We start from the raw sequence: 17,846 nt of genomic DNA, 5'->3' as shown, positions 1-17,846 counted from the left end.
TCTCATCTATTTTTTATAATTTTTTTGAATAGTAAAATTTCCAAAAAAATAAAAAAAAATTATTTTAAGAAGCTATTCATAAAACTTATTTTTGAGATATATACATATATATATATATATTTAAATAACTTTTATCATGTAAATTTTTTTAATAACAAATATTTAAGTTATTAAATACTAAAATTACTTTTTTTTAATCGATAAAAAATTATTCAAAATTATTTTATTATTTTTAAATAATTTTTACAAAAGAAGCTGTATTAATCTAACTTTAATTTGTTTTGACACTAAATTGCATATATGATATATTTCACAAAAAGAAACTTGCATCATATTTTTATTTTACATAAGATTAAATTGATATGATTTTAATATGTTCCGTAAATTCAACTCAAACGGTAGCTATAAAGTATATAAATTGCAAAATAACCATTCAAACAAAACTAGTTTCATAACCGATTTCTTTTATAGAAATAGGGATACAAAGATTAAACTGCAATCAATTAAAAGAATGACTTTATTATTTTTTCATAGACAAAAAAGTGGCTTTATTAAAGCCTTATTAAAGCCTGCCTTAGTTTGGACGGCTTGACCTCCTAACTCTCAGCAAATATTAAATAAATTGGTTTTATTATCAGAGTAAAAAAATAGTTAAATGAAATTGATTATAATAATTTTAAAAATTGTTTAATTTTAAATTTTTTTTGTATCTTTGGAGTAATGATTTTTGTATCTTAAAAAACTCAAAGATAAATAAAACATATGATAATAATTTTAATATCAAAATATAATAGACGGTAATTTTGAATTTGTGTTAGGCTTCATGTGCTATATTCACACTTTATCAAGATATTTATTGTGCCTCCAAAATGATATGTGGAGTATGCACCTTGGCAACAAACATGTGAAACTTGCGATATAATTGGAGTTATTCTAATAATTAGAGTCATTTATTTGATCAACTCTTATAAATGCACACCAACATATTTTCATTTATGATATATTAAAAATTAAAGTGTTTTATATTATTGAGTAATAAATTTATTTATTGATCATTTAATAATTAGTGTTATTTTATAAATAAAATAGGAATAAAAATTGAAAGAAGGGTTTAGGGTTTTTTTTGGAAAACTCTTCATTTTTTTAATATTGATTTGACGTTAGGAACCAAAGTCGATTGTCTTTGATTTTACGGTGGACTAAATCCAAACAAAAAAAAACCTATAAAAAAATGGCATATTTGCAAGGACTAAATATATATTTAAACCAAATATATTTTTATTTTTTGGAAATAAAATTGAAAGGTTGAAATTTTATAGAGATTACAAATTTATATAATTCAAAAATAAATGAAAAAATATATATATTTATGCTTACAATATATGTTTTTTTATTTTGAGTTTAATAAACGTGCACTTGCACCGTTAGTTAAAATAATTTCACATTGACATCTAATTGAAGTTATTCATTTTCCCATATATTACTATAAAAGTGAGGTGATTTGATGGAATACATTGACAATACACAACTATTTTCTCTTTCTTTTGATTTATTGTACTTTGTAGTAATTTTTTTTTTAAATAAGTAATTGATCTTTATAAATATATCACATTTCATTTTTCATCTAAATATTTCTTCAATCAATGATCTTATCAATATTTTTTACCAACTATTTTGGTTCTTATTTTTAAGTATATACGTATTAAATCATTTTTTACATGTATGTTTACACTATTAACTATTACGACAATCTCTCCTTTAAAAATTTAAAACAAAATGGATGAATTTAATATGATTTATATTCACTACAAGATGTATACGGACATTTATAGTGACAGTGTTTAAATACGTAGGTATATTATATACATATGTATGATAGTTGGTATAAGGAGTTACGTAATCATGGCAACTTTTTTACCGTGGGTATAGACACAATTTGTTTTACCTGTTAGAACTATTTTCAATCCCTTCGAAACCAAAATCCCTAAAGTTTCCTTCACTCTGATTGATTACTCATTCTTCACCATTTTTGCGTTCCATCAAAATCAAACCCCTAAATCAATTTTTCTTTCTTTACTAAACCCCTAAATCAATTTTTCTTTCTTTACTAAACCCCTAATCCCTAACACCAAATCCCTAAATCAATTCTCACCCCTCCGTTCAACACACTGCGCCGTCGCGATCTCCCCTCCGTCAACGCGAGCTTAGGGCGTCGACGTTCACCCACTTCAGTGTTGGCGTTCACGGTGTGTTGTCGTTCAATTTGTGTTTGCGTTCGTTTTCGTTCTCGGCATTGTGCACCTTCGTTCATCCCTCGTGTGTCGTCGTTTTTTTCTACTTCTCTGATGGTCCGGCAGTTCGTATCCTCTTTTCCGATGTTGTCTTTTCTTCTCCAGGTTTGCATCTTTGTTCATGTTTTCGTGATTGCTTACTTGTTGCTTAGTTATGTACATTTGTGTTGCTCTATTCAGTGTATGATTTTTCGTTCATCTTCTTTGTTGTTCTGATTGAGTTTCGTTTTTCTTTGATGCTTACTCTGGTTCGTTTCATTTTGCTTTTACTTTCTTGTTCGTTTCATTTTGTTGTTCATTTTCGTTAGTTTATGTTCAGCATAAGTTTGAACCCATTAGTATATGATATTTTTGCTTTTTGTTGTGGGAACTTTGAAGGAATAAAGATCTAATCAAACATACTTTACTACTTTGCTTACGTTATTATGGTGTGTTTTGAGCTACAACTTTAGTATGTAGTTTGAATTTGGAATTTGGAATTTGGAATGTTGAATTATTTTTATGTTAATTCGTCTTCTAGTAAGCATTGTGTTATTTTCATAGGTTCTTTTAAGCTATTATTTTACCATCCATAGACTCGTACATGTCTAGTATATGAGTCAAGTCTACAGACTCTTCATGAGTCTACATAGACTCTTGATTCTTGACATCGATGCTAATCTTTGAATTAAGAAGTAAGGAGGATGATATTGAAAAGATAAAGAAACTCAATTTATTGCTTGTGTTATTGTAGCTGCATATTTTATATTTTTCCTATCTGTTGTATATATGCATTATATTAGTTTTTTATCTCTTCTCATATTTGAATCAACTTATTTTTCATTTGACTTTATATTTGCTGCTTTTTGGTGCACGTCTTTGACATCTCCGTCATATTTGCATCTTCGTCATTGACACACAATCTGGTACTATGAACTTTTCAAATAGCTTAGAAAGTGTCTCTGAAGTTTTGAATATCGAAACAACATAGTATAGTATATACTTTATGTGTTATGTTTTGATTGATCGTTGAAAATAAAAGACACTTGTGGCTTTTTACTTATAGCTATATTTTAGTTTAGTTATTTGTAATGATTATTCTTTTTTTGACGGATTGGTAATCATTAGCATGTATATGTATGTGGCTCTATGAGTTTGTGGTTGAATTGTTTTGATAATCATTCTCTTGAAATGTTACTAATTTTGGCTATCTACTTACATTAAGGCCTAATGCTATAACTTTGTGCTTTTGACTTGTTTTTTATACAACTATTGGATTTCTTGTTTTTACTTCTAATCTTTAACATCATAAGGTCAACCTAGTTGTTATTGGAGAATGAAGATTACTTTCACTAACATTCATATATGAAGGAATCAAGCAAGTGATAATGATGGAACACAATTTGTTCTTACTCATACAAACTCAACCAATATGCAAAGAAGAAATGTTGCATAACCTAGTTCTAGTCCTAATCATACAAAAGGTGTCACACATGAGTATGCAGTAGAACCTCACTCCATTCTTTCTAATATAGAAGCGGAAGAGGAACCAATTGAAAAAGGTATAAATTATACCTTATTTCCTTTTTTTTTTATACTTTATGTATGTAATTATAATGCTTAATATTTTTATGACTTTTATTTCACCAGTTGAGAGATTTACATTGAAACCCTCACTTGTGAAGATGGGTCAATTGTTAGTAAAAAGGCCGCAATAGTGATTGTAAGTTTTGACCTTTTTGTATTAGAGATATGTGACTTTAATTGGCTCAGTTTACTTTGATTGGGAATGTGACAACTTTGTTGATGATTATGTATTTGCATTTGTTGATTATTGTTTTGGTTCTTTTCAAATTTTTGTGGAAGACAATTGATAGTGTTTAGTATAGTGACTTATTTTTGAGCTAGTTAATGACTTATTTTTTATTGTGTTGATTGTTTTGGTACTTTTCAAATTTGCTGTGGAAGACAATTGATAGTGTTTAGTATAGTGACTTATTTTTTATTGCATTGATGGTTTGGGTTCTTTTCAAATATGTTGTGGAAGACAATTGATAATGTTTAGTATAGTGACTTATAGTATGGATATATAAAGTGGAAAGTATATAGGTTCTTCGTGTCGCTATTACTTTCGCCTCCCCCAATCTAAAGGAGAAAGGTGCTTATAATATGGAAACTTGAGAAAAGCCATTAATTAATTGTGCCAACACATGTTTAACTCTTATCAAAACAAGATACTAAATATTCACATCTGATTTATAATTTCACACATAATCGTTCTAGTTATTTGCTCTTTGATAAGCATATTTAGTGTTTATGTGTTGAAAGGAAACTCATGCACATGTTCTGATCCATAAGATAACCTTCAATCTTCTCTTGTTTGATCAGTTTAATACATTTTAATTTGCTATAAAAATGTGTTGAATCTTGTCATTTGCTAGTTGATGTAATATTGTAAGGACGTGATGCTGGTGTTTTTGCAAATTAAATATGTATTTAAATTGTAATTTTATTGATTTTGCACAATAAAATACTAAAGTACTCTAAGGTGGATATGAATTAGCTATTTTCAATTTTATATGTTTGTAAGATTTTATGTTCATTTTGAATATATGATATCGCACTTTGTGTTCTCTATGATAGAATTTGAACAAGTTATGCATTGTCTATTTTGTGCACGGGCTCATTGTTCTTACGTGTGGACTTAATAAACGTAAGTTTAGTTTTAGGCAATTTATAATTTTCAAATCGTTTAGTATTTTAAATTGCTCCTTGATTTCTGAAATCCATTTCCTTTATTCTCATAGAAATAGTAATTTTGTAAAGTAGAATAATTTTCTGCATTTATATGAGCATTTTAGATTGATCAAAATAGCTTTTATGTGAATTTGGAATATTTTCGTGATTTAACTAGTTTTATATGTATATGAAAGACAATGGATTTGACATCATTTATCTACGATTTTGTATTCAATTTCTTTGATATTTATAAAATCTATATTTGAAAACTATTTTTAGGTATTTGTCCTTGTTGCATGTTTACATACAGTACAACCATGTAGAAGCCATTTATATCCTACTATATCTTGCTGCAAGGTGCTACAGTTTGTTTAATGTTGGATGCTAATTATAAGTTCTTGCCATCATGTTTACAAAGTTTTCTAAATTGTTTTTGGGAAATTTTGTATCTACAGTGTTACTTCTCTTATTAACAAGCTTATAGTTCCACTCAACTGAGGCCACATTTCATCTTTCATGAGCTCGCGAGAGGTAGCTTTCTTTCTTGCTTTGAAATTTTGAGTATGCTATAGTACTATGTTTTAATATTAAGATGATGCTTGACGAAAAACAATACATTCTTATTTCTTATGTTCTGTTGTGTGTCTTGAGTGAATTTGGTATCATAGGTTCTGTATTACTCATTAGTTAGAAGTATAAAAATTCAGCTGATTGGACTATTGTATTAAGTCAGCTGACTTTGTACTTTATAGAAGCAACTTAGTTGTTAATTGCTTACATTTACACTAATACATATTTAATTTTAAGCTCTTCAGGCCATTTCGACGTCTCCTCAGGGAAAGCTCTGCAAAGCCATCAAGTCCATTGATATTAATCATAAAACCAAGTGACTCAAGTATTTCACTGTGATCTAGATCAATAATTGATAATCACATTTCAAAATTCTCCCACATTTTTTTTGAACAAGAAACCCAACAATCTTGGGAAATGGAAAAATTATATATAATTTGATAGAGGAAAAATGAAAGATTAGATATAATTTGATGGAGGAAAAATCCTCCTACCTACTTGTGTTATTATATGAGAATACATAATTAATTGTTTGATTGTACACTTTTACAGGTCAATAAACAAGACAAAAATTATCCAGGTTAATTGTTTGATTGTACATTCCTTATTTGTACTTTCTAGGGAATGTTAGTAGGAAATCGAGCACGAACATTAGCAGGAAATTGAGCACTCGCTAGGCTATGGAGTTTGTTGGCGAACTTTGTTGCAAAAAGTGTCATTAAGTGCTGGGAGAACAATTTTGAATAATGGAAGCTTTTCTAGTGAAGCAGTTGAATTATGAGTATTAGATGAGATTTCATATTCTAGGATACTAGCATTTGTTGTGTTGTCAAAAGTTCAAAGGCTAGCACAAAACCACCCTCAACATTTGATGATGTAAATTCAATGTTCGGATCTTTGATTTGAGATTCTAAATTCAAAGAAGCTTCTACATTTGATGATGTAAATGATCTTTGATTTGAGATTCTTAATTCATGGGTATATACTAATGTTGATTAAAGCAAACGAGATTGCAAAGATTAGAAGATGAAACATGAAGTTAAATCGTTGCAAACAATTGTGGAAATTCTTTCCAGACAAGAGACTCAAATTCAATTTTAATCCAAAGATTAATAATTGACCTCACTTTTCTACATGTTAGGAAATTAAATATTCAAATTTTGTATTGTGTATTTCTCTCACTCAAAAATTATATATTTTATTTTTTTAATATATAAATATTTCTAGAATCCTTATATATACCTGTAGGATACATGTTAATATTTTCCCTTTTTATTGTCTTGTATATAAACATTAGATTTATTACAAATATACTATAAAATATATTTAATTAAATCCGTATTAAGTGATATTAATCTGGGCATAAAAATTACTCCTACCAAATTAATTTGCACCAACTTATTATCTTGTATATAGAACATCACAATTATTTTTCTATTACTTACAGATTAATTTGCACCAAGAAAGTAATTCCTTCAACTTTCTATTATTTTAAGACAAAGAGAAAGTAACTTATAGAAAACAACAACCATATATGCAATATCACAATTGACAGAGTATCCATTAATTATAGATTTGCACCAATAACAGAGTAACAACTTAATAGAATTGTGATGTTTTATCAACATGTTACAAGATAACAGAGTACCACCACGGTGCAAATTAACATGTGGTACACTATATAAAATTATATTTAACTAAACCGTATTAAATGATATTAATCTGGACATAAAAATTACATAGATTGAATATTGAAATTAAATTACAAAAATGGTATAAAAAGAGCCACAATAATTACAGGTAATAACTTTGACAAAATCCCTAACTCTGAACTGATGATGGAACTCGACCGCTTTGCTCTAGGATTATTGTTCTTGTCTTTGCTCACGGTCACATTTACATTCACAGGCATAGAACCTAAAACAAATTTTTAATTTTAAGACAAAGAGAAAGACTATATACTACTTGTAGGAAATAAAAATTCTAAGGGGTGAACTTACAATTATAATTCGTCCATCCTATTTGCTGATTAGCCAAATCGTAGACAACGATCTTATCTTTTAGGACAAGATCTGCAAAAAATAAGATAATACTCGGATAAAATCAATTAATATCATCAGAATTACAAAGATCCTATCACGCTAATTATTTGGGCCAGATACATAACAATTTTAGAATATTTTACCATTTATAAAAGTTCCCATTTAATCGGACAAAAAAAAAAGATACCATTTAATAATCAAATGAGAGAATTATAATTTTTTTTTCCAATTAATAGCAGAGTTTATAGAGTCCGTTTAAATTGGTCCATCATCTAACCTCCTAATATTTGGTGTCCACTTTCCACTTTCTGGAAACCTATGCACCACAGCCCAGCATTCTGTTAAAGCAAAACGACACATTAGTGACATACAATTCCAAAGAATAACTTGTATGCAAAAATATAACAAACAACATAATAATAAACATAATTTATGCTTACCATGAAATCACTCTGCACAAGATATTGTGCTGGTTTTACATCCATGGATGCTCCACCCGCAAAGTTAAAACTGACTAAAGGAAACGCATCGACACTGAATATTTAAGAAACACAAAAAAATTAATGAAATATTTAGAAATCCTAATTGAACAAGCTCTCTTTTCATGTGAAGTAAATAGAGATCTTAATAACAAATATTATATTTATAATTACCTGGTTGAGACCAGATAACACGGGTTTCCTGCTAAAACAAAGGGATGGCTAAATTGTGACACCATAGAAGTTATCTACAAAGCAATTTAGAAATTGAACATCAGTATACATTAAGGCTGTTACAATTCTTAAAATACAACAGAAATAAGCAAACCCAATTTTAAGAAAATAAATAATAAGAATTATGTAAAAAAGAATGTAAACTTCAACATGGTGTCTAATTGTTTGTTGAAGTATCTTAAGAAATACAATCTCCATTAAATCATTTCGTGATTTTAAACAAAAAGCAATCATCGACTAGATCAAAGAATGGTTCAAAATCGATCTATATATCCAACATGATAAAACTTAATACAGGTCAAATAAGGCACGAATGTGAGAAACTTAATACAATTCAATGGAAAAAGGTCAATCGGTGATTTAACGAAATAGACTAAACATGAGACAAGCAAATCAAAGAGTAAGAAAATATTCTCACTATTTTTTCGCAACGCAGAATTTCTCATCATGAAAAAGTCAAATGAGAAAAATATGCCAGACAAAGTTCAACATTTCAATGTTTTGAGCATGGTACAAGAAATCTTACTGCATTGACCAGGGGATTATAGACTTCCGGAAAAAGATACGCCAGTGATGTACCACTGTCAATAGTAGTTCCCCTGTCTCCATATTTGGCTGGTGAAAAAGCAACTGGATCAATTGAGAGGAGCTGTCCATTGACAGCAATGCTCTCAAGATTCATGTAATAATGACTCCTAAGATTTTGAAAAGACAAAGACTAGTCAATTATACCGCAAAATAAGAAGCGTTTTAAGTAGCCAGTAGGTAATATCAACTAAGAGGCATCTGACAAGAACAAAAACAACAAAAGAAGCTTCACAGGGTAATATAACAACATAATTAGTAATATAACAACAAAATAATAATCAAACCACTCTTTCACAGGGTGGTGTCAAATACATGGATCAAGTAAATCAGTAAATCAGTAAATTCAGATTCAAGATTGATATTTATTTTTACATCTCCTTCAATGATTTACTCTATATTTTCCTTTTTATATATCTCTAATTACTAGACTATCATTTATATTTTGTTGTTTTTAAAAATCTTCTCCATACATCCGAACTTACTTATATGACATTCCATACATTCACCAACTTCAGTCACAACAATTTGTTAAGGGAGGCTTGTAGGTTACTTAGCTTTTTTGTTTAACATGTTACTTTTACATTCAATTGAAAAACCATTTAATTAAATTAACAATTTTTTTTCCAAGACCAGATTGATTTAATCGTGTTTTAAACATACCCGCTTGTGGGGTGTCATGTCAAGTAATTTTCAAGCAATCAAATTTTGTTTCCTATCTTTCAACCTAGCATATTGTAACTCTACCAAAAGCAAAATTGATAAATTTTATAATTATTGATTGTCAATTGACAATAATCTAATTGTACAAATTTTATTCTATAAACTCCTTTCAAAAATGTCTTGTATGCTTCTTTATATCAATATTGTGCAATATATGGAAAAAATGACCCACAAACTACAAAAAGAAAATGAGAAAAACAGTGCAGAAGAGAACATACTTTGATGGAGCAAGTGGACTATAGACAATACTTGGGTCCACAACCGCACCAAGAGCTAGAATGCCTCCCCCATTGCCATCTCCTTTCAAGCAATGAGAAAAAACATTCGGTATTATTTCACGTGCTGACAATTGAGACACAATAGACAGAGGACCAGGGCCAAACCCAAAGATTCCATCAAACGCTGTTGGTGTCTCAATCAAACCTCCACCAAGATGAGTACCACACCTATTGCCAAAACAACACTTCAATAAAGTTTTATTTCAAAACAAAATCCATATTTATTTATCAGTTTTCAAAAGTCAAATTTGAGTTATGTATCAGAGCAAGATACAAAACATAAGGGGAACCTATTCACATATTTTCAATGCAGCATCTATGAACTGTCTTTACATATCATACCTGAGTTAGATAAATCTTTCTTTCACCAAAACTCTACCAAAACTCTACCGGTTTATAAATTCATAATTTGTAAATAATTCAATGCCAAAACTCATATTAAGTATTAGTATTAACAAAAACATTAGAATGAATGCAAAAACTAAAAGAGAAGATAAGAAAATCCTATTATTTACCAATTCTTCAATTTATTAAAAAATTAACCTGTTGACAAAACTTGCATGACCAATTTAACTCCCCCCAACACTCCCCATTCCGAAATTATCTATAATTGAGTCCTAGTCTTTTAGCATAAGCTCCCTTGACCCGCCTATCCAAGTCTAATTTATATATGTTCCAACATACACACAAATTTATAATTGTCCAAAATAAATAAGCATAACAGTTTCTCACCCAAAAGAGACAGTGGCTGAAGAGTTAACACTTGAAGGAGAGGGCTGCCCGAGGATCATGTCAAAATGCATTTCATCAGTGACATAAACACCCGAGGTAGTACTATTATCTTGATACCCATAGGTGTATGTGCACTGTTTAATAGGAGGAAGGCATCGAACATCCACACCTTGAACCCCGAAAGGGCATAGACGGTCCGAGCAATAAATCATCGCAGCCGTGGATGAATCTATCGTGTCAAAGAAATTGAATTTAAACTGCAGAGTACACAACACAACAGGCAACAAATATTAAGCTTCAAATAAAAATATTGGTTCCCAAGGCAACAAAACAAGTACCACATCATAAGTAGTACTACAATTAAGTATGCATAGTAAAAAAGAAATGACGAAAGTTGAAACTCCTTACCCCAACTCCATTAGATCGAGGGCAATTATCACAATGATTGCAACTAACCCAGAGAAGGTCGCTTCCAGTATCAATCAGCACAGTATATTCCCTTGGTGGAGATCCGAGCTTGACTGTTGTTGTGTACATACTGAACAAAAAAAAAAAAAGCCATCAGATTTTTTTGAATGCAATTAAACTATTCTGGCCAAAACAACACTTCAATGCAATTAAACTCAGATTTTTTTGAATAAATTGAATATGTAATATTATTATCAACATCTAAAAATAAATAAATAAAATTCATTTCCCTATCTAACTATACGACACAGCATAAGAGAAAGAAAAAAAGTTTATGGGAGAGATCATTGGCTCTACCCAAACATGGAGTTGCCTTGGACGGGGAAACTGACAGCGCCATGCAATATTTTTGAGTTGCGAGCTCTGTCATGAGCTCTCAACGTCTCCATCTCAACACGATGGTTGAGCGGCACGACCCGGTTTAAAGGGAGGTAACCGGTACACATCATGGGTACAACAAGGATGGCCAAACAGCATGCAAAAAAGAATTGGTTAATGTAGAAATGCATTTTCGTTTTTAAGGTTAGAGAGTAGAAAAAGAGTGGTGGTAGAATTGGAGTGAAAATTGAAATAGAATAGAGTAGAGCAAGAGAGAATGATAATGTGAATGATTATTAAGATTAACAATGGAGCTATTTATACTACTCAATGTGAATGAATTAAGATAAAATAAAGAAATGAACAATGTAAATGTAAATAATGCAGTAGTGCTTACACTAATTGACCCCTTTGCAGCTCATCATGTCACTTGCAGCTCATCATAGCACTTGCAGCTCGTGTAAGTTTGCTCTTCAAACTTCAATTTAACTAAAAAACAGAATGATGACAGTTTTTAGATATGAATCAAATTAAGAAAAAAAGATGAAAATAATGATAAACACTATGTGTAAAGAGATAAAGAAAGATGCTGAGTATCAATAATAAACAACACTATGTATAATGGTTACATCTTTACATATCAGAAAAACTTGTTGTGTATTGAAAATGGAAAACGCATTTCAAAAGGGGGTTTAAGATAGATAGACAAAAATGTAAAATGCAACTCACTGAAAGTAGATTCCATGTGCTTGTGCGAGTGGGATGATGTGGCTCACCTCTGTTACGTAATGGGAGATGCTCCGGCACGCCAGGCCGTTAGGTTCGCCGCCGAGAGCCAGGCCGTTAGGGTTTAGATGCTGAGGAAACTCGAAATAAGAAAACACGGGTCGGGTTATAACACACGGGGCGGTCATCAGTGCCCAGTCCTGAAGCCCAAGAATTTCAAGTTTCTGCCATGCATACAACAACCTATTGTTAGGCCCACTATTATTAATAACCTAATATGAATTAATTAAAGAAGAGGAGTACATGTGAGAGAAAAAGAGGAATGTACAAGGTAATACAAGTTAATCAAAATTAAATAGGAATTCACAAAGAGAGAAAAATTGAATCGCACATTGAACTAATAATGTACTCGTTGATTCAAGGTTAAAAAGAATGTGAATGGACAAATTTAATTTAATATATAGTTTTAATTTTACCAAAAGCACTAATACACACTAAAATATATAAATTCATTTTATTTTGGATTGTGTCCTCGTTTTTACCCAAAAAAATTTATATTTAATGTAATATTTAATTATAATTTTGGTCTTTATATTTTCAACAGGAAATTGATTTTTTTATTTTAAAAGTCGATAATTTTAATCATTTTTTAGATTTTTAAATTAAAAAAAAACGACGATTTGACATATTTTAAATGATGTGGCATACGATTTTATTTTACAGAATCATTTAGATTTATTAATTGAACGAGCGGTGTAAATTTATTTTATATTGTTGTTTTACGTAGGTATTAATTTACTAAAAAAATTGAATTTTGACTAAATAAAATTGAACCTTAATTCACTTAGTGATCTGTTGTTGTACAAATATATCTTTTCTTTAGTTTACTCAATTACTTGTGAAAGTTTTAGCTTATTTTGACTTATTTAGTTAATTGTTTAAAATGCTGGATTTTAGTATGTCAATTAAAAATTAACTATCAACGATACAATTGTTTACTACATACAATCAACAAATTATATTTTACAAATAATTATTTCACTTTTCATCATAGTTGTGTGCTACTTGCTACAGACGGTTAAGGTGTATTGAAATGTTTATTATCAATTCAGCTTTGGTTTTGTAATCCCTCAAGAATTATAGCACTTGTTGTTGTACAGTTTTGTTGGTTCATTAATACAATTTGCTGTGTTTTTTGGTACACAGAGAGAGCAAGAGCCCAACATTTTGCTGTTTTAAAGACCCTTTTCATCATTTTTTAAGAAGTTGTTAATGATTCTAAAAGCATTGATTTTGTCATTCAATGATTTATAGATGGTTTATGAGAAAAAAATTTAAAATAAAAATTATTTTGTGTTTATTTATCATAACAATAATTATTATTTAAAGACAAACAATTATACAAAATGATTTTTATGAAAAATTAATTTAAATCATTTTTTATTAGAATCAATTTTTAGATTATTTTAAGTATCAGATCTTTTTCTTTTTCAAAAATTGTAACAAATAAATAAAAATCATTTTAAAAAATTATTAGAATCAATTTTTAGAGTTGTTTTTAAAAATAAGGTGTAACAAATATATGTATAAACTTCAAAAATGAAATGGAACATACCAAATAAAGAAAGAATTGGATTTCATACCCACACATCTTAACTTCTATCCCACATTTTAGCATATTTGTATAAACTTTCAAAAATATCAATGTGGAAAATATAAAAAATTTAAACAACTCATCGAAAATTTTGACATATTGAAAATTTTGTTTTTGAAATTTCTGTTTGTAAATTTGTTTTAATCAATTTTACTACATATCAAAAATTTTGAATTTTCGAACTATTCGGTATGAGAAATTTTTTCTCAAATTTTTACAAACATGAAATTTTGTTTTGAAATTTATGAAACAAATTTTCTCAATTTTTTATATATCAGAAATTTCAATGAATTTTTTTTTCTCAATTTGTTCTACATACAAAAATTTCGTTTTTTAAATTTAATTGGAAAAATTTTTTGCAATTTTTTTTTTGTATAACAATAATTTCATTAATGTGAAATTTTTTGCAATTTTTTACATACCAAAATTTCCAACGGATTTTATACAGAAAATTTCATATTTGTGTTGGATAAAAGATTAGTTCAAAAACTTTCAACGAAGAGAGATAAAATTGATAAGAATAAAGGTCAAAGTGTCGAGGTATGAAATCTAATTTTCCAAACAAAAATGCAAATAGGTGAGTTCCAACATACAAATAAAACTTAACGAGCTCTTAATCCTAAATGGGTCTGGCCCAGCTGAAGAAAAGATTGGGGTGACTGCTATTTTACCCCTATTACTTATAGGCAAAAATTTTGAAATTATTAATATTTCGACAATTTCAAGTTTTCGAATTTAAAAAAAAAATTAAAAAAATTGTATTTCAAAATTTGTAATTTATCCAAATTTTTGAATTTTTTTTTTATTTTTTTAAAATGGAAAAACTGCATTTAAGATATTTTATATTTATACAAAGTTTCAATTTTTTTTAAGCTTTTGAAAAATTTACATTTTAAAAATTTCATTTTCATCTAGAGTTTTAATATTTATTTAAATTTTTAGAAATATTGTATTTCAAAAATTTCATATTCATCAAAAATTTTGAATTTTATTTTAAACTTTTAGAAAAATTACATTTTGAAAGTTTAACATTCATCTATATTTTTGAATTTTTTTAAATTTTTGAAAAAACTATTAATCCAAAATTTAAATTTTCTTTTAAAACTTTAAAAAAAATTATTTTCAAAAATTTTACATATATTCAAGTTCTTCTTAATTTTTCAAAAATTTTGACTATCGAAAAAGGAGATGAGTGATAGTTTTTTCAAAAGAATATTCTCCCTTCACTGATGAGACTCGCTCGTTACAATTAGTCACCTGCTAAAAATTCCATTGAGAGAGAGGATTTGTTGTCAACAATTTTTATCGAGGATTTTGAAATAATAAAAAACATAACAGAAAATAACAAGAGTCACACTACGATCTTTCTGCACTTCCCATACAACTTGATGTTCCAAATGTTTGATTTTTCCATGAAAAACTGGATTGTTAGAAACAGCTATTGCAGCTTGTTATCAACAAATGTAGTAGCCTTAAAACAATGTTAAATATCAAATTAAAGTTATAGCGTAAAAAGTCTCAAAATAAATTCATTAATATTAAATATTTTCAAAATTTCTGTAGAGTATAGTAATAAATAAAAAGTTTATAAAATTTAAGAAACATATTATAATTTACTCTGCATTTTGTACATAAGATTATATGTTATCATCTTCATATGTATTAACACACAAATTAAAGTCATGATTCAGTTTTCTATACATCTCACCTCCTTATTAGCTTTTAATTTTGGTTGAGATTTTAAATTGGATTGGATATATCATTGGGCCACTTTAAGTTTTTGAGTTTGGTTGTGTTCGGAAAAAAAAAATTAAAAATAAAATAAACAAATTAAAGTCACAAAAAAAAAACAACTTTTTTATTTTGGTTAAAAAGCCAATCCGCCCCACACTCGATGATACATTTTTTTCCCGTTAATAATAACATTGATCTCAATAGTATTCCAATAGTATTATGGTATGGATTATTTTTCACATAAAACAGAAAAATTGATGTGTCACTAGGAATGACAATATAATCAGCACCCGTGAGTACTCAACTGAACTCGTTTGATTTGGATGGAGAAAATCCACTTTAATTGAGTATAGATACTAATTTTTCACGAAATTAAAATTTGAGATTAGAGACGAGTTTGAGGTGGTGATATTCACTCGGCACCCGAACCCACCTCGCAAGTAATATTATTGCAATTTTTAAATGTTATATACATATACGTATTGAATATACTTAATATTTTTAAATATTAAAAATTATAATATTATCTCTATAAAAAATAATTTTTAATTTTATTATTGTCTAATAATAATTATTTTATTATATTAATTATAATATATATAATTTTTAAATTTATAATTTTATATATATAAATGAGAATGATATCTAAATTTTATACCTGATATGAAACGAGGATAGATAAATGTTTTCTCTATTTAGTTGGGTACAGGGTAGGGTGGATGAAGCAAAATTCACTCTATTGGAGGAGGCAAAATCTGACTCCACTCTGCTTCCATGTCATGCCTATGTGTAACTATTTTATCATGAATGTTTTCAATTCAATTTCTTTTAAAAAATTATACATTTTACGGTTTTTTAAACTGATTTTATAGTATTATTTTTGTTATAACTTTTTTTTAAAAAAATAAAAATATAAAAGTTAGTTTAAATAATTTATCTTAAAATATCATTTTAAATATCTCATCTATTTTTTATAATTTTTTTGAATAGTAAAATTTCCAAAAAAATAAAAAAAAATTATTTTAAGAAGCTATTCATAAAACTTATTTTTGAGATATATATATATATATATATATATATATATATATATATATTTAAATAACTTTTATCATGTAAATTTTTTTAATAACAAATATTTAAGTTATTAAATACTAAAATTACTTTTTTTTAATCGATAAAAAATTATTCAAAATTATTTTATTATTTTTAAATAATTTTTACAAAAGAAGCTGTATTAATCTAACTTTAATTTGTTTTGACACTAAATTGCATATATGATATATTTCACAAAAAGAAACTTGCATCATATTTTTATTTTACATAAGATTAAATTGATATGATTTTAATATGTTCCGTAAATTCAACTCAAACGGTAGCTATAATTACATTTAATATTTGGAGGAGCAAATTTAAATGTGTGATGCCCATTTTTATGTTTGGGACCAAACAAAACAAACTCAACTTATATTGATTCTATTATTTATTTTATATCATGCTAAATTGATTACTCGCAAATCAAACCAAGCCAACACATTTTTCAGTAATTTTGGATCTATTCGGATTTTGTAAAAAAATATTAAAAAAAAATCAATGAAACCAAAACCAACTACATTAAATTAGTGTAAGTAATTCGGTTAGTAAGTTAAATTCATGGTGAATGATATTTCATTTTCAAACTCAAAAAATTAATTTAACAATTAATTCACTAAAATGTATCTATAGAAATATTTCATTTATTTGATTAATTTTTCTCTCTAAAGACCCCAAATCAAACTGACTTATTAAACTCCTATAGTCGGATATTTTTGTTTTTAATTAATTATTTTCAATTGATTTAATAATTACTTAATATTAAAATTTTGATACCAGTGGCAAGTGAAATCACATAACTGAAAAAGTTAAGTAGTTAAGAGTTCTTGTAAGTGTATAAAATATTTCATTTTAGTTGAAAACAACCCAAAAGTAGCGTGAAAGGCAAGTGAGTCAAATCGGGAAGCAATGTTGCAATTAGTCGTATAGTATATTGATTAATTTATATGAGTTTAAATTTGAGTAATTGTTCGATGTCTCACAATAATAATAACTCTAATTTACCTTTTATATATATATATATATATATATATATATATATATATATATATATTTTTTTTTTTTTATTTAATTTAAATTTTTATGTGACAAAAGTTGAATGATAATAATTTTATAGAGACTCCTTACATATATTTTCCCTTTAATGTTTGTTCATATTGTCAAAGGTTTACATCATTTGTTAACTTCAATAATATCACGATCAC

At 27.7% G+C, this 17,846-nt stretch overlaps 1 protein-coding gene and 1 long non-coding RNA gene across 7 annotated transcripts; one reads left to right on the top strand and one right to left on the bottom strand.

Annotated features, from left to right (window-relative positions):
- The first annotated feature begins 1,904 nt into the window (after window positions 1–1,904).
- On the top strand, window positions 1,905–6,584 carry LOC101497280 (uncharacterized). 6 transcript variants are annotated; one of them, XR_003470578.1, is made up of 4 exons: window positions 1,905–3,832; window positions 3,921–3,993; window positions 5,465–5,904; window positions 6,132–6,584. It is a non-coding gene; the product is annotated as an uncharacterized lncRNA (long non-coding RNA). The 6 variants fall into 6 exon arrangements; XR_001144988.3 differs by adding an exon at window positions 5,289–5,366 and having other exon boundaries at window positions 5,465–6,584; XR_001144994.2 differs by having other exon boundaries at window positions 1,907–3,832; window positions 5,465–5,540; window positions 5,817–6,584.
- A 579-nt stretch (window positions 6,585–7,163) lies between these two features.
- On the bottom strand, window positions 7,164–12,390 carry LOC101501270 (aspartic proteinase 36-like). The gene is made up of 11 exons (XM_027330744.2): window positions 12,215–12,390; window positions 11,836–11,927; window positions 11,061–11,190; window positions 10,653–10,909; window positions 9,861–10,088; window positions 8,861–9,029; window positions 8,275–8,348; window positions 8,062–8,155; window positions 7,899–7,959; window positions 7,580–7,651; window positions 7,164–7,496 (listed from the first exon to the last, which is right to left on the bottom strand). Exons 3-11 carry the CDS (start codon window positions 11,187–11,189, stop codon window positions 7,342–7,344), a joined length of 1,239 nt encoding a protein of 412 aa, XP_027186545.1. The 5' UTR covers window position 11,190; window positions 11,836–11,927; window positions 12,215–12,390; the 3' UTR covers window positions 7,164–7,341.
- Window positions 12,391–17,846: the final 5,456 nt, after the last annotated feature.

The sequence above is a fragment of the Cicer arietinum genome, chromosome 6 (assembly GCF_000331145.2).
Source record: "Cicer arietinum cultivar CDC Frontier isolate Library 1 chromosome 6, Cicar.CDCFrontier_v2.0, whole genome shotgun sequence".
Classification (NCBI taxonomy): domain Eukaryota; kingdom Viridiplantae; phylum Streptophyta; class Magnoliopsida; order Fabales; family Fabaceae; genus Cicer; species Cicer arietinum.
This window is presented reverse-complemented; position numbering and strand designations above follow the sequence as displayed.